We start from the raw sequence: 15421 nt of genomic DNA on the forward strand, positions 1-15421 counted from the left end.
AGGAGACGAAATCCAGGTCTCCTACTCCTCCGCCATCTTGCTCCTCCTCCTCAAGCGTCTCATTACAATGTATTTTATAGCCATTTTTAAAGGTTGGAAATAATTTTTGTTATAGAATCTTCCTATATTTTATGACTTTAATTAAATTTCTGATTTCTTTTCCAAACAGTGCAATATAAGACAATATAAAACATACTTTAAATTACTAAATTTGTGGATAACTTTGTGACTTTTCAGAACCTCCAACACCAAGGGTCTGATAATGGAGGATGATGTGCATAAAATACACTTCAGTAAGCTCCACAAACTCCATCCTCAATGATCTTTCTTCTACAATCCAACAGCTAATGCATATAATCAAGAAGTCTCATGGGTCTATTCAACAACTGTCATCATCTTTAAAAAGGAATCTTGTCACCTGAACAAGGTAACATGAAGGACTTTTATTTTTTATTTACTTTTTAAAGACTTTATTTTTTATTTGAGAGAGAGAGCATAAGCAGGGGGAGCAGGAGAGGGAGAAGCAGGCTCCCCACTGAGCAGGGAGCCCGATGCAGGACTCGATTCCAGGACTAAGAGATCATGACCTGAGCAAAAGGCAGACACTTAATTGACTGAGCCACCCAGGTGCCCCACATGAAGGACTTTTAAAACAACTATATATTCAGTTTTATAGAAGTTTCTACTGAGAGGAATATCATTGATACAGATATGTATATCCATTTGTGGCCACAAAGCACAATACATAGTAGAATCCTTGGTACTTTCAAAACTATCTCAAACCAAATATCAAGCAAATTTTAATTCTTTGTGAAAGTATTTATCAAGGTAGTTTCTTAGTGTCTGTCACTTTTTGTAATATAAAATGTAACAAAGTAATTTTTTTCTTGCCAGTAATTCCTTGAGGTCCAGTGATTATGGTTCAAACAAGTGACAAATTTGACAACTAAATCAATCACAGTAGTTAATTGTAAAAAAGACTAAAGTGTGATTTCATTTTAAAGGTCTAAAAAGCACTTCTTTTATAGAGCCTACATTCTTGTATGAGGAGACAGACAATAGATAAACAAAAAGTATATGTCATTTGTCATGATAAACACTATGTAAACAATAACTTGGCTGAAGTGAAAGATGCTATCTCTATATATGGATCTATATAAGATCTGTACAGGATGATATAAAAGTAATGATGGAACAGACCTGAACAAGTCTGCTGTGCAAATTTTTGGAGAAAGCATATGGTTAAAAAGGACAGTTAAGTGGAAAGATGCCAGAAGTGTAGGCACGTCTGGCAAATACAAGGAACAGACAGAAGGGCTATATGTCTGAATCTGAGGAAGCAGAGAGGAACATTATAGGGTAGATATTCTTCAACAAACTGCCCAAAAAGTAATTTGGGGGATTTATGTGTTTATAACTTGCCCATCAACAAAGGGAAGTCAATGAAGTAGAAGGGCTCCTATTGGGTAAAAACACTGGGCTATTTCCTTCTCCTGAGATAAAGGGAAATGTTCTGAACTAGGTGTCCTAAGACCCCGGATTTCAACCTGTTACTTCCCCTTATCAGCATGTGACCATCAGTGCTTTACATCATTTATGGACCTTTTGCTATCAGTCTCCAGAATATTTCTCTCCTTGAAACTACATCATTTACTGAAAATATACTGAATATATACTGGATACTGGAAATATAAAATTCTCAATATCTCTCTTTCTATTAGGTATGCCAAGGTATATTTTCTAAGTCATCATTTTATAAATGGTATTTTTCGGATTCATTTCTCTAGAAGACTGAACTCTCCAAAAGTTACTTGTAGGAAATGTAGGTAAATAGCCAAACATCTTATTTGAGGTAAACAATCAGCACACTGTAAGAGTTTTTAGGATAAAAATAAAATATAAAATAATAAAAACATTATTAGAGTTAATATCTAATATAAATTTACTCAATTACTAATTCAAATTTATTTATAATTAATAAAAATCATTTAGTAATAAGCATATCAAAAATAAACAACAGAAAAATTCCTTATGATTTGACAACTAAACATCTTCCCCATGTTATTCTTCTATTCACAGGGCTAGCCATTTCCCGAGAAGGTGTTTTCAAAGAGGGATGCTTGACTCCTTATGTTCAGCTATCTTGAGTCAAAGGCTCCAAGCAGCACTTGCATAGAGTGCTCTGAGTGTAGGATTAGTCTGCCTCAGAGTCCTTCTCAACCATGGGCTCTCTTGCTAGTCTTGTGGCTTTGACCCTTTGGTGAAAGTAGACTTCCCAGAATGACTTCAAGCTGAACATCTTTCTCTCAGCATGAGCAACAGAGATTGCTGGCTAGAGCTACTTCGTAGCTTAACCAGCATGTTTCTCAATGAACACTCTTTCTCACTCCAGTCACTTCTGTTCCCTTACTTAAAAGTCTCCTCAGATGGTATATACATGAAGGCCATTAAGCATGCTGAGCTCATAAAAGTTCATCTCTTGCTGACCAGTGCTAGGAGGGAGTTCTGTTTTTCCTTACCTTAAGCTCTGTTTTAAAGGAAAGAGCAAGAAGAGCCTCACTACAGAATTCTTCCCACTAATGTTTGATTTAAATTTGCATATAAAGCTAAATTTAGTTTGTTACAGACCTTTTATTAAGTTATTTTAGAAAGCCCCCTGGTAGCTGGCTTCTTTACAAACTGGTTCTATTATAAAGTGGTCATATACCTTCCAAAAAGGACAGAGTGTTTTAACTGGGATTCCCTGGCAAGACCCCTGTGAGAGTGAAGAGTAGATGACTAAGATGAATTCAGGAAATCTGCTTAACACTGAAAAAATGAAAAGGTGTCGTCTCTGTATATTAAATAAATTTGAAATGGTGCCTGAATAGATTCTCCACAGTCAACAAAGGATTCACAGAGCATGAAAAGAGAAAGCTAACATTTGAAAGCAGTTAGGCCTATGGAGACAAAGTGTTCCCTGGGGTTGGAAAAATGGGCTTTATAAGGAAATGTGATCATTAGTGGCTCAACACTGTGAGCATCACCCAGTGGGTAAAGGTGATGCACCACAGGGCCTCGAGCAGTATAATCAGGGCCTAGAAACTAGATGTTCATCTAGTTTCAAACTCTGATGTTCATCTGATATTTTATTACCCAAATTGGACACTTCTGAGAGTAAAGGGGGGTATAATCTAAATGTGCCCTAAGGAAAATAAGGCTTATATTCACCCTAAATCCCTGTATGTTAAATTCACTTAGCAAGTACTTATTTTACGAAATTTCATTTGTAATCCAATAACCTTTGGACAAATTGTTATTACTATAACATAAAGAAAAGATAAAGTAGGGGTGCCTGGGTGGCTCAGTCAGTTAAGCATCTGACTCTTGGTTTCGGCCAGGTCATGATCTCATGGGTCATGAGATGGAGCCCCAAGTCAGGCTCTGTTCTCAGCAGGGAGTCTCTCCCTCTGCCCCTCCCTGCTCCCCACACTTTCGCTCTTGCACGCTCTCTAAAAATTAATGTTAAAAAAAGAGAAAAAATGTGTTTCTAGCTATATATGCTGAAATTGTGTTGTATTGAACTGTGTTTCAATTCTAGAAGTCATGTAAATGATTCATGTAAAAATGGTTAATGCAAACTGGGCCATGTAAATGTTTTTTTTTTAATTTTATTTTCCTTTGTTCTTCAAAAATTAACTTCCATCAAGTAACATATCCAAACTATGTTCTTATTCCCTGAAACATAAAGTTAGACAACTAACAGAAAATCTGTTAGTGGTAGTCCTGAAAATCTTCACATTTGGTTTGGAAAATGTGCTTTGATAAGTCACATATGAAAATTCACAAAAAAAATATATGAAGCCCACATTCTGAATACATGTTAAAAGGCTGAATTTTTGCTGAATCTTTTCCTCTTTTTGAGGATATTTCACTGCTGACCACCCATGTTTCTCACAATTCATTTATGTTGCCCTTTTTAATATCTATTTCTGGTTAAGCACATTTCCCAAAAAGATGAACCATCAAGTCCTTCGTGCACATTTCAAGAAGTTAATAAAAACAACATACAGAATTATACGCTAGCTTAAAGTAATATAGGCTTAAAGGCACAATTTGCATTAAATAATCTATAATTCAGATACTCGATAAAGTTTCCTTGTATATAAAACAAAATCTTGAGAAAAATATAATTCTTTGCTTAGAACTTCACCTTTTAAGGTACTTTTTGGGCTTTGGTTTCATGTTTACCTGCAGTCACATTTCTTTAACTTCTATAGGTAACATTCTTCAAAATATAAAGAAAATAATAAGCAGCTTCAGTAGTACTAGCACTATTCATAAAGGTAGTAGAAACAGTAGCTATCTTCTTATAAAAGACTACTATTTACTGAGTACTTCATTGCTATTAGCTCATTTGTCAGCATAATAACTTTTTGAAGTAGGTTTAATACAAAGTTTATTTTACAAAGGAGGAAACTGAGGTTAGTGAGGTTTGTGATTTGCTTTAATCTTAACTACTATATAGACTCTTAATAATTGCAAAATTTATACGTAGATATCAAACACCAAAGAAACAATAAATATTTAATACTCCCTTCTCTTTGAGGTTGTTAAGAATGGGATTCTGTAATTTGTCCACAAACTGAATCCAGTGGAGAGAGTAATATTAAATGTCACAGCATTTTCTCTCAGAAATTTTAAAAATAATCTGAACAATTGCTAACATAATTATTCACCAAAATAAATATTAAAGGCAGATACAATCATATTTTTACAAAACTATTTGTAAAATTTGGGGCACTGATCTGAAGTTAGTATTTTATTGTTTCAAGGGCACTGAACACTCATGAAAATTCAGACATAGGACAGGATTCTGTAACATTCAAAAACACTCTCAAGAGCATAACCTAGCCCTCCTTGAACTTGCATAATTGTAAACATATTGCCTTAATCTTGACACTCTTCAGATACTTTGAAGAAAGCATCAAATGTTTTGCAGTTCTAGGATTGGGATATTGGTCAGCATTACATTTGACCTTATAAAGAGAAGATTACACCAGATCAATTTTATCATATTCTATAATAAAGGGATAGTCCTCAAAGGAAAAAAAAAGATAGATTTTTATTAATTGCACCTGAATTAGACTTCTATTTTCAACATATAATCCAATTAGCAGTTAAATACACAGGTTTATGGATCATCCTCCAAAGAATCCTTGTAGAAGTTCTGTGGAAGTTTCCCTAGAGGCTGCCTAAGGAACCGGGCATGAAGACACAGAGATGATGGGCCCCTGGACTCTCCTTCATGGTTTCAAGTACAGGAGCTCTTTTTTTAATCTGTTTTATTTATTTATTTAGGCCTTAAAGTGTGTTTGAAGGAAGAATAGTTCTACCTCAAAATTCAGAAAACATTCTTACAAACCATACACTTACCAGTATGTTCTCAGTTGGATGGAACATCGGCTTCTAAGGTCTCTTAACACTAAGGTCCTTAACTGGAGCTATCTAGCAGAGATTTCAGTCAGATGAAGGGCCAATATAATTCAATATTTTCTTTAGTAATCTAGATGAAGGAACTGAGATTATAACCTCATGTTTCTAATTGATGCTGATTTAGGTACAGTCACAACCAAATGGCTAACAAACACATGAAAACATGTTCAAAATCACGAGCCATCACGGAAATACAAATCAAAACCACAATGGGATAACACCTTACACCAGTTAGAATGGCCAAAATTAACAGGACAGGAAACAACAAGTGTTGGCAAGGTTGTGGAGAAAGCGGAACCCTCTTACACTGTTGGTGGGAATGCAAGCTGGTACAGCCACTCTGGAAAACAGTATGGAGGTTCCTCAAGACATTAAAAATAGAGCTACCCTACCACCCAGCTATTGCACTACTAGGTATTTACCCCAAAGATACAGATGTAGTAAAAAGAAGGGGCACATGCACCTCAATGTTCATAGCAGCAATGTCCACAATAGCCAAATTGTGGAAGGAACCAAGATGACCTTCAACAGACAAATGGATAAAGATGTGGTTCATATATACAATGGAATATTACTCAGCCATCAGAAAGGATGAATACCTACCATTTGCATCGACGTGGATGGAACTGGAGGGGGTTATGCTAAGTGAAATAAGTCAAGCAGAGAAAGACAATTACCATATGGTTTCACTCATATGAGGAACATAAGGAATAGAGGGGAGGACCACAGGGGAAGGGAGGGAAAACTGAATGGGAAGAAATCAGAGAGGGAGACAAACCATGAGAGACCCTGGACTCCAGGAAACAAACTGAGGGTTACAGAAGGGAGGGGGTGGGGAAATGGCATAACCAGATGATGGGTATTAAGGAGGGCATGTGTTGGGAGGAGCACTGGGTATTATACGCAACTAATGAATCATTGAACACTACATCAAAAACTTGTGATGTACTATATGCTGGCTAATTAAACATAATAAAAAAAATTAAAAATGAAAAAGAGCAACCTGATAAATTATATGAAGAATCATTTAGAAATATAATAAAGTTTAATATGATAAGGATTTATGACCAAGAGCAAACATATCAAATCAAAATGGAGAAGAATATACAGGCAACAACAGGGTAAAAAAGAAAAAGAAAAAGAAATGGTCTATCCAACAATCTTGGTATTTAAGAGGGGAAAACATAAGTTCATAGCAGTCGGCTATATTATTGGCAACATAAGAACAAGTTTTCCACTTTATTTGACTTTGGACAGGCCCTAATTAGAGTATGCTTTTTGATAGTCTCATTTGAGAATTTTGTTGAAAAGTTAAATAGGACTGGTAAAGAACACAAAATACTAAATTATTCCTACGAGGAAAAGTTAAAAGAAATTGAAGTATGTACCTTGAAAAAGAGATGACTGTAGGGAAAAATTACTGCCCTCTAAGGCTATTAAATAATTACAATAAATTATTCTCTTGCCCTACAGAGGACTGCTGGATATGAGAGATATATAGAAATAATGGCAAGATAATATGATTTGCTATAAGTAAGCTATTTTGATAAGGAGGAAACTTTTTAAGACTAAAACATACAAATGGGAGCTATTACAAGACTTTTTTCATCCATAGATAGATTTTTCAGAAAAAAAATCCATATCCTACCCTGGTTTACCTATGCTATTTCACTGGTTTAATCTTCTTACATATCCACCCAGGGATACCAGAAATGCAGGCGTTTTACTCTGGAAAAACTACTTCCTGAAATTCATGTGCTTCACTCGATGTTTCTCTCCTGGTTCTACCTATCTTCTCAGTTTTGGATTATGAGCAGTCTGCTAGTCCACTAGTCCCATGGGTAAGGTTTAAAATCCTTTTTAGAAGAAGAAAATATTTGAAAAGGTACTTTGCAGCTCAGACATAGTACTGGTACAGTGCCACAGCACTCAATCACATATGAATAATATATACGTGGAAGTTTCTCTCTTTTACGTATTATTGGCTTGCTTTCAGGTTTTCCCAGGCTCTGAAGTGCTAGATCCTATATCTGGACACCTTTAGCCTTTCTCTTAGAATTTCTTTCAAACACATCCATTGCCCTGCCAGTGTCTTCAACTTTTGTTGGCTTTTTTCCTTACAAGATCCCCAAATGACTCCATTTTTATATACTGCTCTGTGTAACCTAACTATGACATTCAAGCCCGTCAGATACTATTGGTGCTCACTCCATATATCCTCAGAACTTCTAGTTCCATCTTTATAGTTTCACTAACAGTTAAATGTAGAGGCTTTCAAATTAAACAGTCTTCATACTTAACAAATTACACTCACCATTCCTACTGAATCTTCTTATTGCAAGCACCTGCCACTCTGCCTGAGGGTTGCTTTTTTTGGCCACAAGAGCTTGACTGACCCACGCAGGAGGCTTTAGTAACACTCTGAGGAGGGGTAGCCTTTAATCAAGGATGAATAGGTAGATATATTGGGTTTTGTTCACCTCAGGTAAGGTAATTCTGAGGTGTATTCTGTAGTATTGCCCAGATTTCCCAGCAGGATTGAGCCCTAGTTGCCAGTAGTGATGCATAATTACATCTTGCTGGTTTACTTCCCCTCCCTGCCTCACTTTTTCTTTCTTACTTTCTCCTAAATAGACTAATGGTAACACAGATTCTTACCTCAGATCTGCCTTCAGGTGAACCCATTCTAAGACAAAATATCCCCATATCTTTACATGGGCATTTTCCAGAAAGCCTCCACTGTTTTTCAAATAAAATTTGAATAAACACCCCACATTAATATTTGAGTGAAAACAAATAATCCTGGTCTCTGTGTATGCAGTACACCCACAATAAATGGCTCACTTTCACCCTTATGAAGACAGCATATATTCCCCCAAATAGACATTTCCCAGACTGGGACAGTTCAAGTGTTTGTTGTTCATGTCAGCTCCAGGTGGGATTTCTTACAGAACAGTCTGAGTCTCTAATCCACTATGAGAAGGTTTGACCATAGAAACACCCTGTTTTAGACACATTTTCCTACCAATTTCAATACAGTGATGGGAAAGATCCTTTCCTTTCCATTCAAGAAAAGAAAGCAAATTACTTTATGTATTTTCCTTTGGCTCCTGATCATGCTATGTGACACTTCAGTGAATTCTGCACACAAGGAATCCTATCATTCCTGCACACACAGCAGTTAAATGTGCTCATTTGCATAAGTTATAACCAAATACATAAGTGAAAGTGTTGTTTGTGACAGTAGATTTGACTTCAGGGATACATATGAATTTCTAAAGTTCTAGTGGATTTCAGCATTGACATTATGAAATAGAAATAAAATAATTCTTGCAGTCATTCCAAGCATTCCAAATGGTGAGAAGGATTGCAATAATTCAATGGAAAGCAAAGCAAACTTACCCGAATCATCATGACTGAACATCTGATATCATGAATTGTGTCATAGATCTTCTTTGAGATGTCCACAAATTGATCATCATCAAATACATCCAAAGAGTTTTTACTTAAGGCTTCTAAGGCAACGTTCACTTGTGTTACAAACTCAGGAATTGCTGTTAAAATTAATAAGAAAGAAAAGATTGTAGTGTTTGTATTTTCTGATTTCTGGAGTTTCATAAAAATATGAGACATATTTTTAAATAAATATTTGGTTAATAGAATTTTAATTATTTTTTTCATGTAAAGAAACAAAACAGGGGAGGGAAGTCAATCCAACAAGAGGATATAATATTTATAAATATTTATGCACCATCATAGGAACACCTAAATAAATAAAGCAAAAATTAACAAACTTAAAGGGAGACATTGACAGCAATACATTAATGTAAGGGACTTTAATGGCCCCACTTACATCAATGGATAAGCCATCCAGACAAAAAATCAATTAAAAAAAAAAAACAGGTTTAAGCAACACATTAGACCAGGTGGACCTTATCATAGATGTATACAGAACATTCTATCCAATAGCAGAACATATACATTCTTCTGGTGTGCACATGGAACATTCTTTAGGATGGATCACATGATAGGCTACAAAACAAATTTCAGTAAAATTAAGAAGAATGAAATCATATTAATCATCTTTTTTGACACCATGATATGAAACTAGAAATCAATTACAGGAGGAAAACTGGGAAAATCACAAATATGTGGATATTAAACAACATGCTACAGAACAACCAATGAATTAATGAAGAAATCAAAGGGTAAATTTAAAACAATACATTGAGATTATGAAATAGAAATATAAAAATCAAAATCTAGCAGATAAATTACATTAATAAAAATCACAATCATCTCCACTGATACACGAAAAGAATTTGATAAAATTCAACACTTATTTATCATAAGACTCTCCACAAAATGGGTATAGACAGAACATGCATCAACATAATAAAGGCCATGTATGAAAACCCCACAGCAAACATCATACTCAATGATGAAAAGCTGAAGATCAATAATAAGACATGGATGCCCACTCTCAGCACTTTTACTCAACATATTATTCAAAATCCTAGCCAGACAAGAACAAGAAATAAAAAGGCATCCAAGATGATAAGGAAGAAGTAAAACTGTCATTCTTTGCAGATGACATGATACCATACATAGAAAATCCTAGTCTCCACCAAAAACTGTTAAAACTAATAAATGAATTCTGTAAAGTTGTAGGATACAAAAATTAAGGATACAAAACCAATACACAAAAATCTGTTGCATTTCTACATATTAATGATGAATTATCAGAAAGAAAATTTCAGAAAACAATCCCATTTATAATTACACCACAAAGAATAAAATGCCTAGGAATAAATGTAATCAAGGACATGAAAGACTTGTATGCTGAAAACTACAAGGCACAGAAGAAAGAAATTTAAGATGACACAAATAAATGGAAAGATAATCTAAACTCATGAATTATAAGAATTAATACTGTTAAAATGTCCATACATCCCAAAGTAATCTATAAATACAATGAAATTCCTATCAAAATTTCAGTGGCATTTTTCATGAACTAGAACAAAGAATTCCAAAATTTGGAACCACAAAAGACCCTAAGAGGCCAAATGATCTTGAGAAAAAAGAACAAAGCGGAGGGTGTCACACTCCATGACTTCAAACTATACTACACAGTTAATCATGAAAACAGTATGGTATTGGCATAAAAACAGACACATAGATCAATGGAACAGAATAGAGAGCCCAGAAATAAACTCACACATATATGTTCAATTAATTTACAACAAAGAAGTCAATAATACAAAAGGGGAAAATGACAATCTTTTTTAATAAATGGTGCTGGGAAAACTGGACAGCTACATGCAAAAGAATGGAAACAGACCACTCTCTTACACCATACACAAAGTTTATTCAAAATGGATTCAAGACTTGAATGTAAGAAAACCATAAAACTCCTGAAGAAAACATAGGCAGAACAGAAGAAGTCATCAGAATTCCCTAAGATGGAGGTGGAGTAGGAGGACCCTAGGCTCATCTTGTCCCACAAATACAACTAGATAACTATCAAATCATCCTAAATAACCCAGAAATTGGTCTGAAGACTGATGGAACAGATTCCACAACTAAAGGGCAAGAAGAGGCCACACTGAAGAAGGTAGAATTACGGAGATATGATTCAGGGGTAAAACAGACTGTGGCTGCTGTGGAGGGGAGGAAGCCCTGGTCCTGTGCAGAAGGATGAAAGAGAATGGAACAGAGGGGAGCACACAAGGAGAATGTTTTCCCAAAGCCATTGGCTTGGAAAATGAGAAGGGCTGAATTTCTTAACTTCTTGCAGCCAACAGGTCTTAAAGCCTAGAGTTTTAAAGGTCAGCAGGCTTGGCTGGGATAGAGTCCTGAGAGCACTGCCCTGCTCCTGGAGAGAAGACAGGCAAACAACCCCAGGGCAGACAGTGAGGAAACAGTGATTTGAAGAACGCTTGGAGCACAGAGTGGGGAGGTTATTCACTCAGAGTGTCTGGGAGTGGGAGCATTCACAGAGATGCCTCTCTGGGAACAGGATAGCTGGCTAGGCCCATTTCCCTCCCCCATCTCTCAGCATAAACACAGAGCTACCAGCAGGAGGCAGAGCAGCACTGGCTGCCTAACTTACTTATACCAAGCCCCACTCCCCTGTCCTCTGGTGGGACTGCTCTTCTCTGTCAAGCTTACCTCAGTCCCAGGGTGGTGGGCCCCTCTCTCAGAAGACGAGCACAAATCCCTGCCCATACCATGTGTCCCAACCAGAGAATTCTGCAGGGTCTCAGTTCTGATGGAGTTGGTGTCAAGTCTCATCTCACAAGCAGACCAGAGCACACCTAGTTAAAACTCACTACATTTAGGCCAGAAACAAAACATTGCCCACAGTAGGCAAGGAGAGCCTCTGCAGATGACAGGCCTGGAGCATAGAGTAAACAAAATACAACAGCAGAGCTCACCCAGCACACACCAAGACACTCCCTGAAACTCCAGGCCCTGGGCACTACAGGAGCACTTCTTCAGAAGGCCATTACTGGTAGGAGACATGACTGGCTTTTCTAACACACAGAAGAGGGCAGAGACTTAGACAAAATGCCAAGATGGAGGAACGTATCCCAAATGAAAAAACATGATAAGGCCAGAGATCTAAGTGAAACAGATACAAATAACATGCCTGATGGAGAATTGAAAGCAACAGTCTTAAGGATATTCACTGGGCTTGAGAAAAGAATAGAAGATATCAGTGAGACTCGTACAACAGAGATAAAAAAGTTAAAAAAAAGAATCAATCAGAGAAGAAGAATGCAATAAACACGATTGGAAAAAGGCTTGATGCAATGAACAGCAGGCTGGAGAAAGCAGAGGAATGAATTAGTGACATAGAAAACAAAATCATGAAAAATAATGAAGCTGAACAAAAGAGGGAAAGAAGAATTATGCAACATGAGAATAGACTTAGGGAAATCAGTGACTCTATCAAACATAATAGCATTCACATTATAGAAGTCCCACAAGAAGAGAAAGTAAAGGGGGCAGAAGGTTTATTTGAGGAAATTATAGCTGAAATTATAGCTTCCTAATCTGGGGAAGGAAAGAGACATCCAAATCCAGGAGGCATAGAGAACTCCCATCAAAATCAACAAAAGCAGACTAATACCAAGACATATTGTGATTTAAATTTGAAAATACAGTGATAAAGAAAAAAAAATCTTAAAAGTATCAAGACAAAAGAAGTCCTTAATTTACAAGGAAAGACCCACAAGGCTAGCTGGAGATTTCTCAACAGAAACTTGGCAAGCCCGAAGAGAGTGGCATGATATATTCAAAATGCTGAATGGGAAAAATCTGCAGCCAAGAATACTCTATCCAGCAAGGCTATAGTTCAGAATAGAAGGAGAGATCAAGAGTTTCCCAGACAAACAAAAACTGAAGGAGTTTGCGACCACCAAACCAGCCCTGCAAGAAATATTAAAGGGACTCTTTGAGTGCAAAGAAGAGACCAAAAGTGACAAAGACGAGAAAGGAACAGAGAAAATCTCCAGAAAATATGACAAAATAAGTAGATATATGGGATAAGCACATATCTATCAATAATTACTTTGTATGTAAATGGACAAAATGCTCCAATCAAAAGACATCAGGTATCAGAATGGATTAAAAAAAACAAGACCCAGAAGATAGCCTCTCCTCTGCAGTCCTGCCTGCCACTCCCCTTGCCATGTGTTCAATAAATTTCTACCTCTTTAAACAAAAACAAAAACAAAAATAAGACTCTTCTATATGCTGCTTATAAGAGACTCATTTTAGATCTAAAGAAACCTGCAGATTGAAAGTGAGGGGGTGGAGGAACATTTAGCATGCAAATGGATGTCAAAAAAAAAATCAGAGTAGCAATACTTATATCGGAACAACTAGAACTTTTTATTCTTGTATTGTTTTTATACTGCTTTGGTAACCAGGTAACATGACCTCATGGAATGACGTTGAATGTGTTCCCTATATTCCACTATTATAAGATTTTGATAAAGACGGTCATTAATTATTCATATGTTTGGTAGAATTCACCAATGAAATCATGTGGTTTTGGGGCTTTTCTGTGCTGGGAGATTTCTGATTCTTAATTCAACTTTTATACTTGTTTTTGGTCTAAGAAGATTTCCTATTTCTTGGATTCAGGATTGAGGATTCAATCTTAGTAATGTACATTTTTAGGAATTATCTGTTCTTGTTTTTGTTTTCTAAGTTATCTGATTTGTTAGTATATAATTATTTATAGTAATTGTTATCACACTATGTATTTCTGTGGTTATCTATTGTATTGTTTTCTCTTACATCTCTCATTTTGTTTTTTGAGTCTTCCCTCTTTTTTTTTTCCTTAGTTAATATAGTTAAAGAATTGACAATTTTGTTTATATTTTTGGAAAAACTAGTCATTACTCTTTTTTTTTATTATGTTATGTTAATCACCATACATTACACCATTAGTTTTTGATGTAGTGTTCCATGATTCATTATTTGCATATAACACCCAGTGCTCCATGCAGAACGTGCCCTCTTTAATACCCATCACCAGGCTAACCCATCCTCCCACCCCCCTCCCCTCTAGAACTCTCAGTTTGTTTTTCACAGTCCATCGACTCTCATAGTTCATCTCCCCCTCCGATTTCGCCCCCTTCATTCTTCCCCTTCTGCTTTTTTTTTTCAACATATAATGTATTATTTGTTTCAGAGATACAGATCTGTGATTCAACAGTCTTGCACACTTCACAGCGCTCACCATAGCACATACCCTACCCAATGTCTATCACCCAGCCGCCCCATCCCTCCCACCGCCCACCACTCCAGCAACCCTCAGTTTGTTTCCTGAGATTAAGAATTCCTCATATCAGTGAGATGATATGATACATGTCTTTCTCTGATTGACTTATTTCGCTCAGCATAAGACCCTCCAGTTCCAACCACGTCATTGCAAATGGCAAAATTTCATTCTTTTTGATGGCTGCATAATATTCCATTGTGTGTGTGTGTGTGTGTGTGTGTGTGTGTGTGTACACACACACATATATATATGTAAACTTCTTCTTTATCCATTCATCTGTCAATGCACTTCTTGGCTCTTTCCACAGTGTGGCTTTTGTGGATGTTGCTGCTATAAACATTGGGGTGCACGTACCCCTTCGAATCACTAAATTTGTATCTTTGGGGTAAATACCCAGTAGTGCAATTGCTGGATCATAGGGTGAGTCTATTTTCAACTTTTTGAAGAACCTCCATACTGTTTTCCAGAGTGGCTTCATGCGATTGCATTCCCACCAACAGTGTAGGACGGTTCCGCTTTCTCTGCAACCTCGCCAACATCTGTCGTTTCCTGACTTGCTAATTTTAGCCATTCTGACTGGTTGAGGTGATATATCATTGAGGTTTTGATTTGGATTTCCCTGATGCTGAGTGATGCTGAGCACTTTTTCATGTGTCTCATGGCCATTTGGATGTCTTCTTTGGAAAAATGACAGTTCATGTCTTCTGCCCATTTCTTGATTGGATCATTTGTTCTTTGGGTGTTGAGTTTAAGAAGTTCTTTATAGATTTTGGATACTAGCCCTTTATCTGATATGTCATTTGCAAATATCTTCTCCCACTCTGTTGGTTGTTTTTGGTTTTGTTGACTGTTTCTTTTGCTGTGCAAAAGCTTTATATCTTGATGAGGTCCCAAAAGTTCATTTTTGCCCTTGCTTCACTTGTCTTTGGTGATGTTTCTAGGAAGAAGTTGCTGTGCTGAGGTCGAAGAGGTTGCCATCTGTGTTCTCCTTTAGGATGTTCATGGACTCCTGTCTCACACTGAAGTCTTTCAACCATTTGGAGTCTATTTTTGTGTGTGGTGTAAGGAAATGGTCCAGTTTCGTTCTTCTGCATGTGGCTGTCCAATTTTCCCAACACCATTTGTTGAAGAGACTGTCGTTTTTCCACT

The 15421-nt window shown here is 36.5% G+C and overlaps 1 protein-coding gene across 1 annotated transcript in view; it reads right to left on the reverse strand.

Moving 5' to 3' along the window:
* The window catches only part of CTNNA3 (catenin alpha 3), a 1723003-nt gene that overhangs the window by 341899 nt on the left and 1365683 nt on the right, over window positions 1-15421 (reverse strand). The window contains exon 13 of the mRNA XM_021700133.1: window positions 8878-9029. Within this exon, the coding sequence (XP_021555808.1) occupies window positions 8878-9029 (152 nt within the window). The remainder of the gene's footprint in view (window positions 1-8877; window positions 9030-15421) is intronic.

This window comes from Neomonachus schauinslandi, chromosome 6 (genome assembly GCF_002201575.2).
Source record: "Neomonachus schauinslandi chromosome 6, ASM220157v2, whole genome shotgun sequence".
Lineage (NCBI taxonomy): Eukaryota > Metazoa > Chordata > Mammalia > Carnivora > Phocidae > Neomonachus > Neomonachus schauinslandi.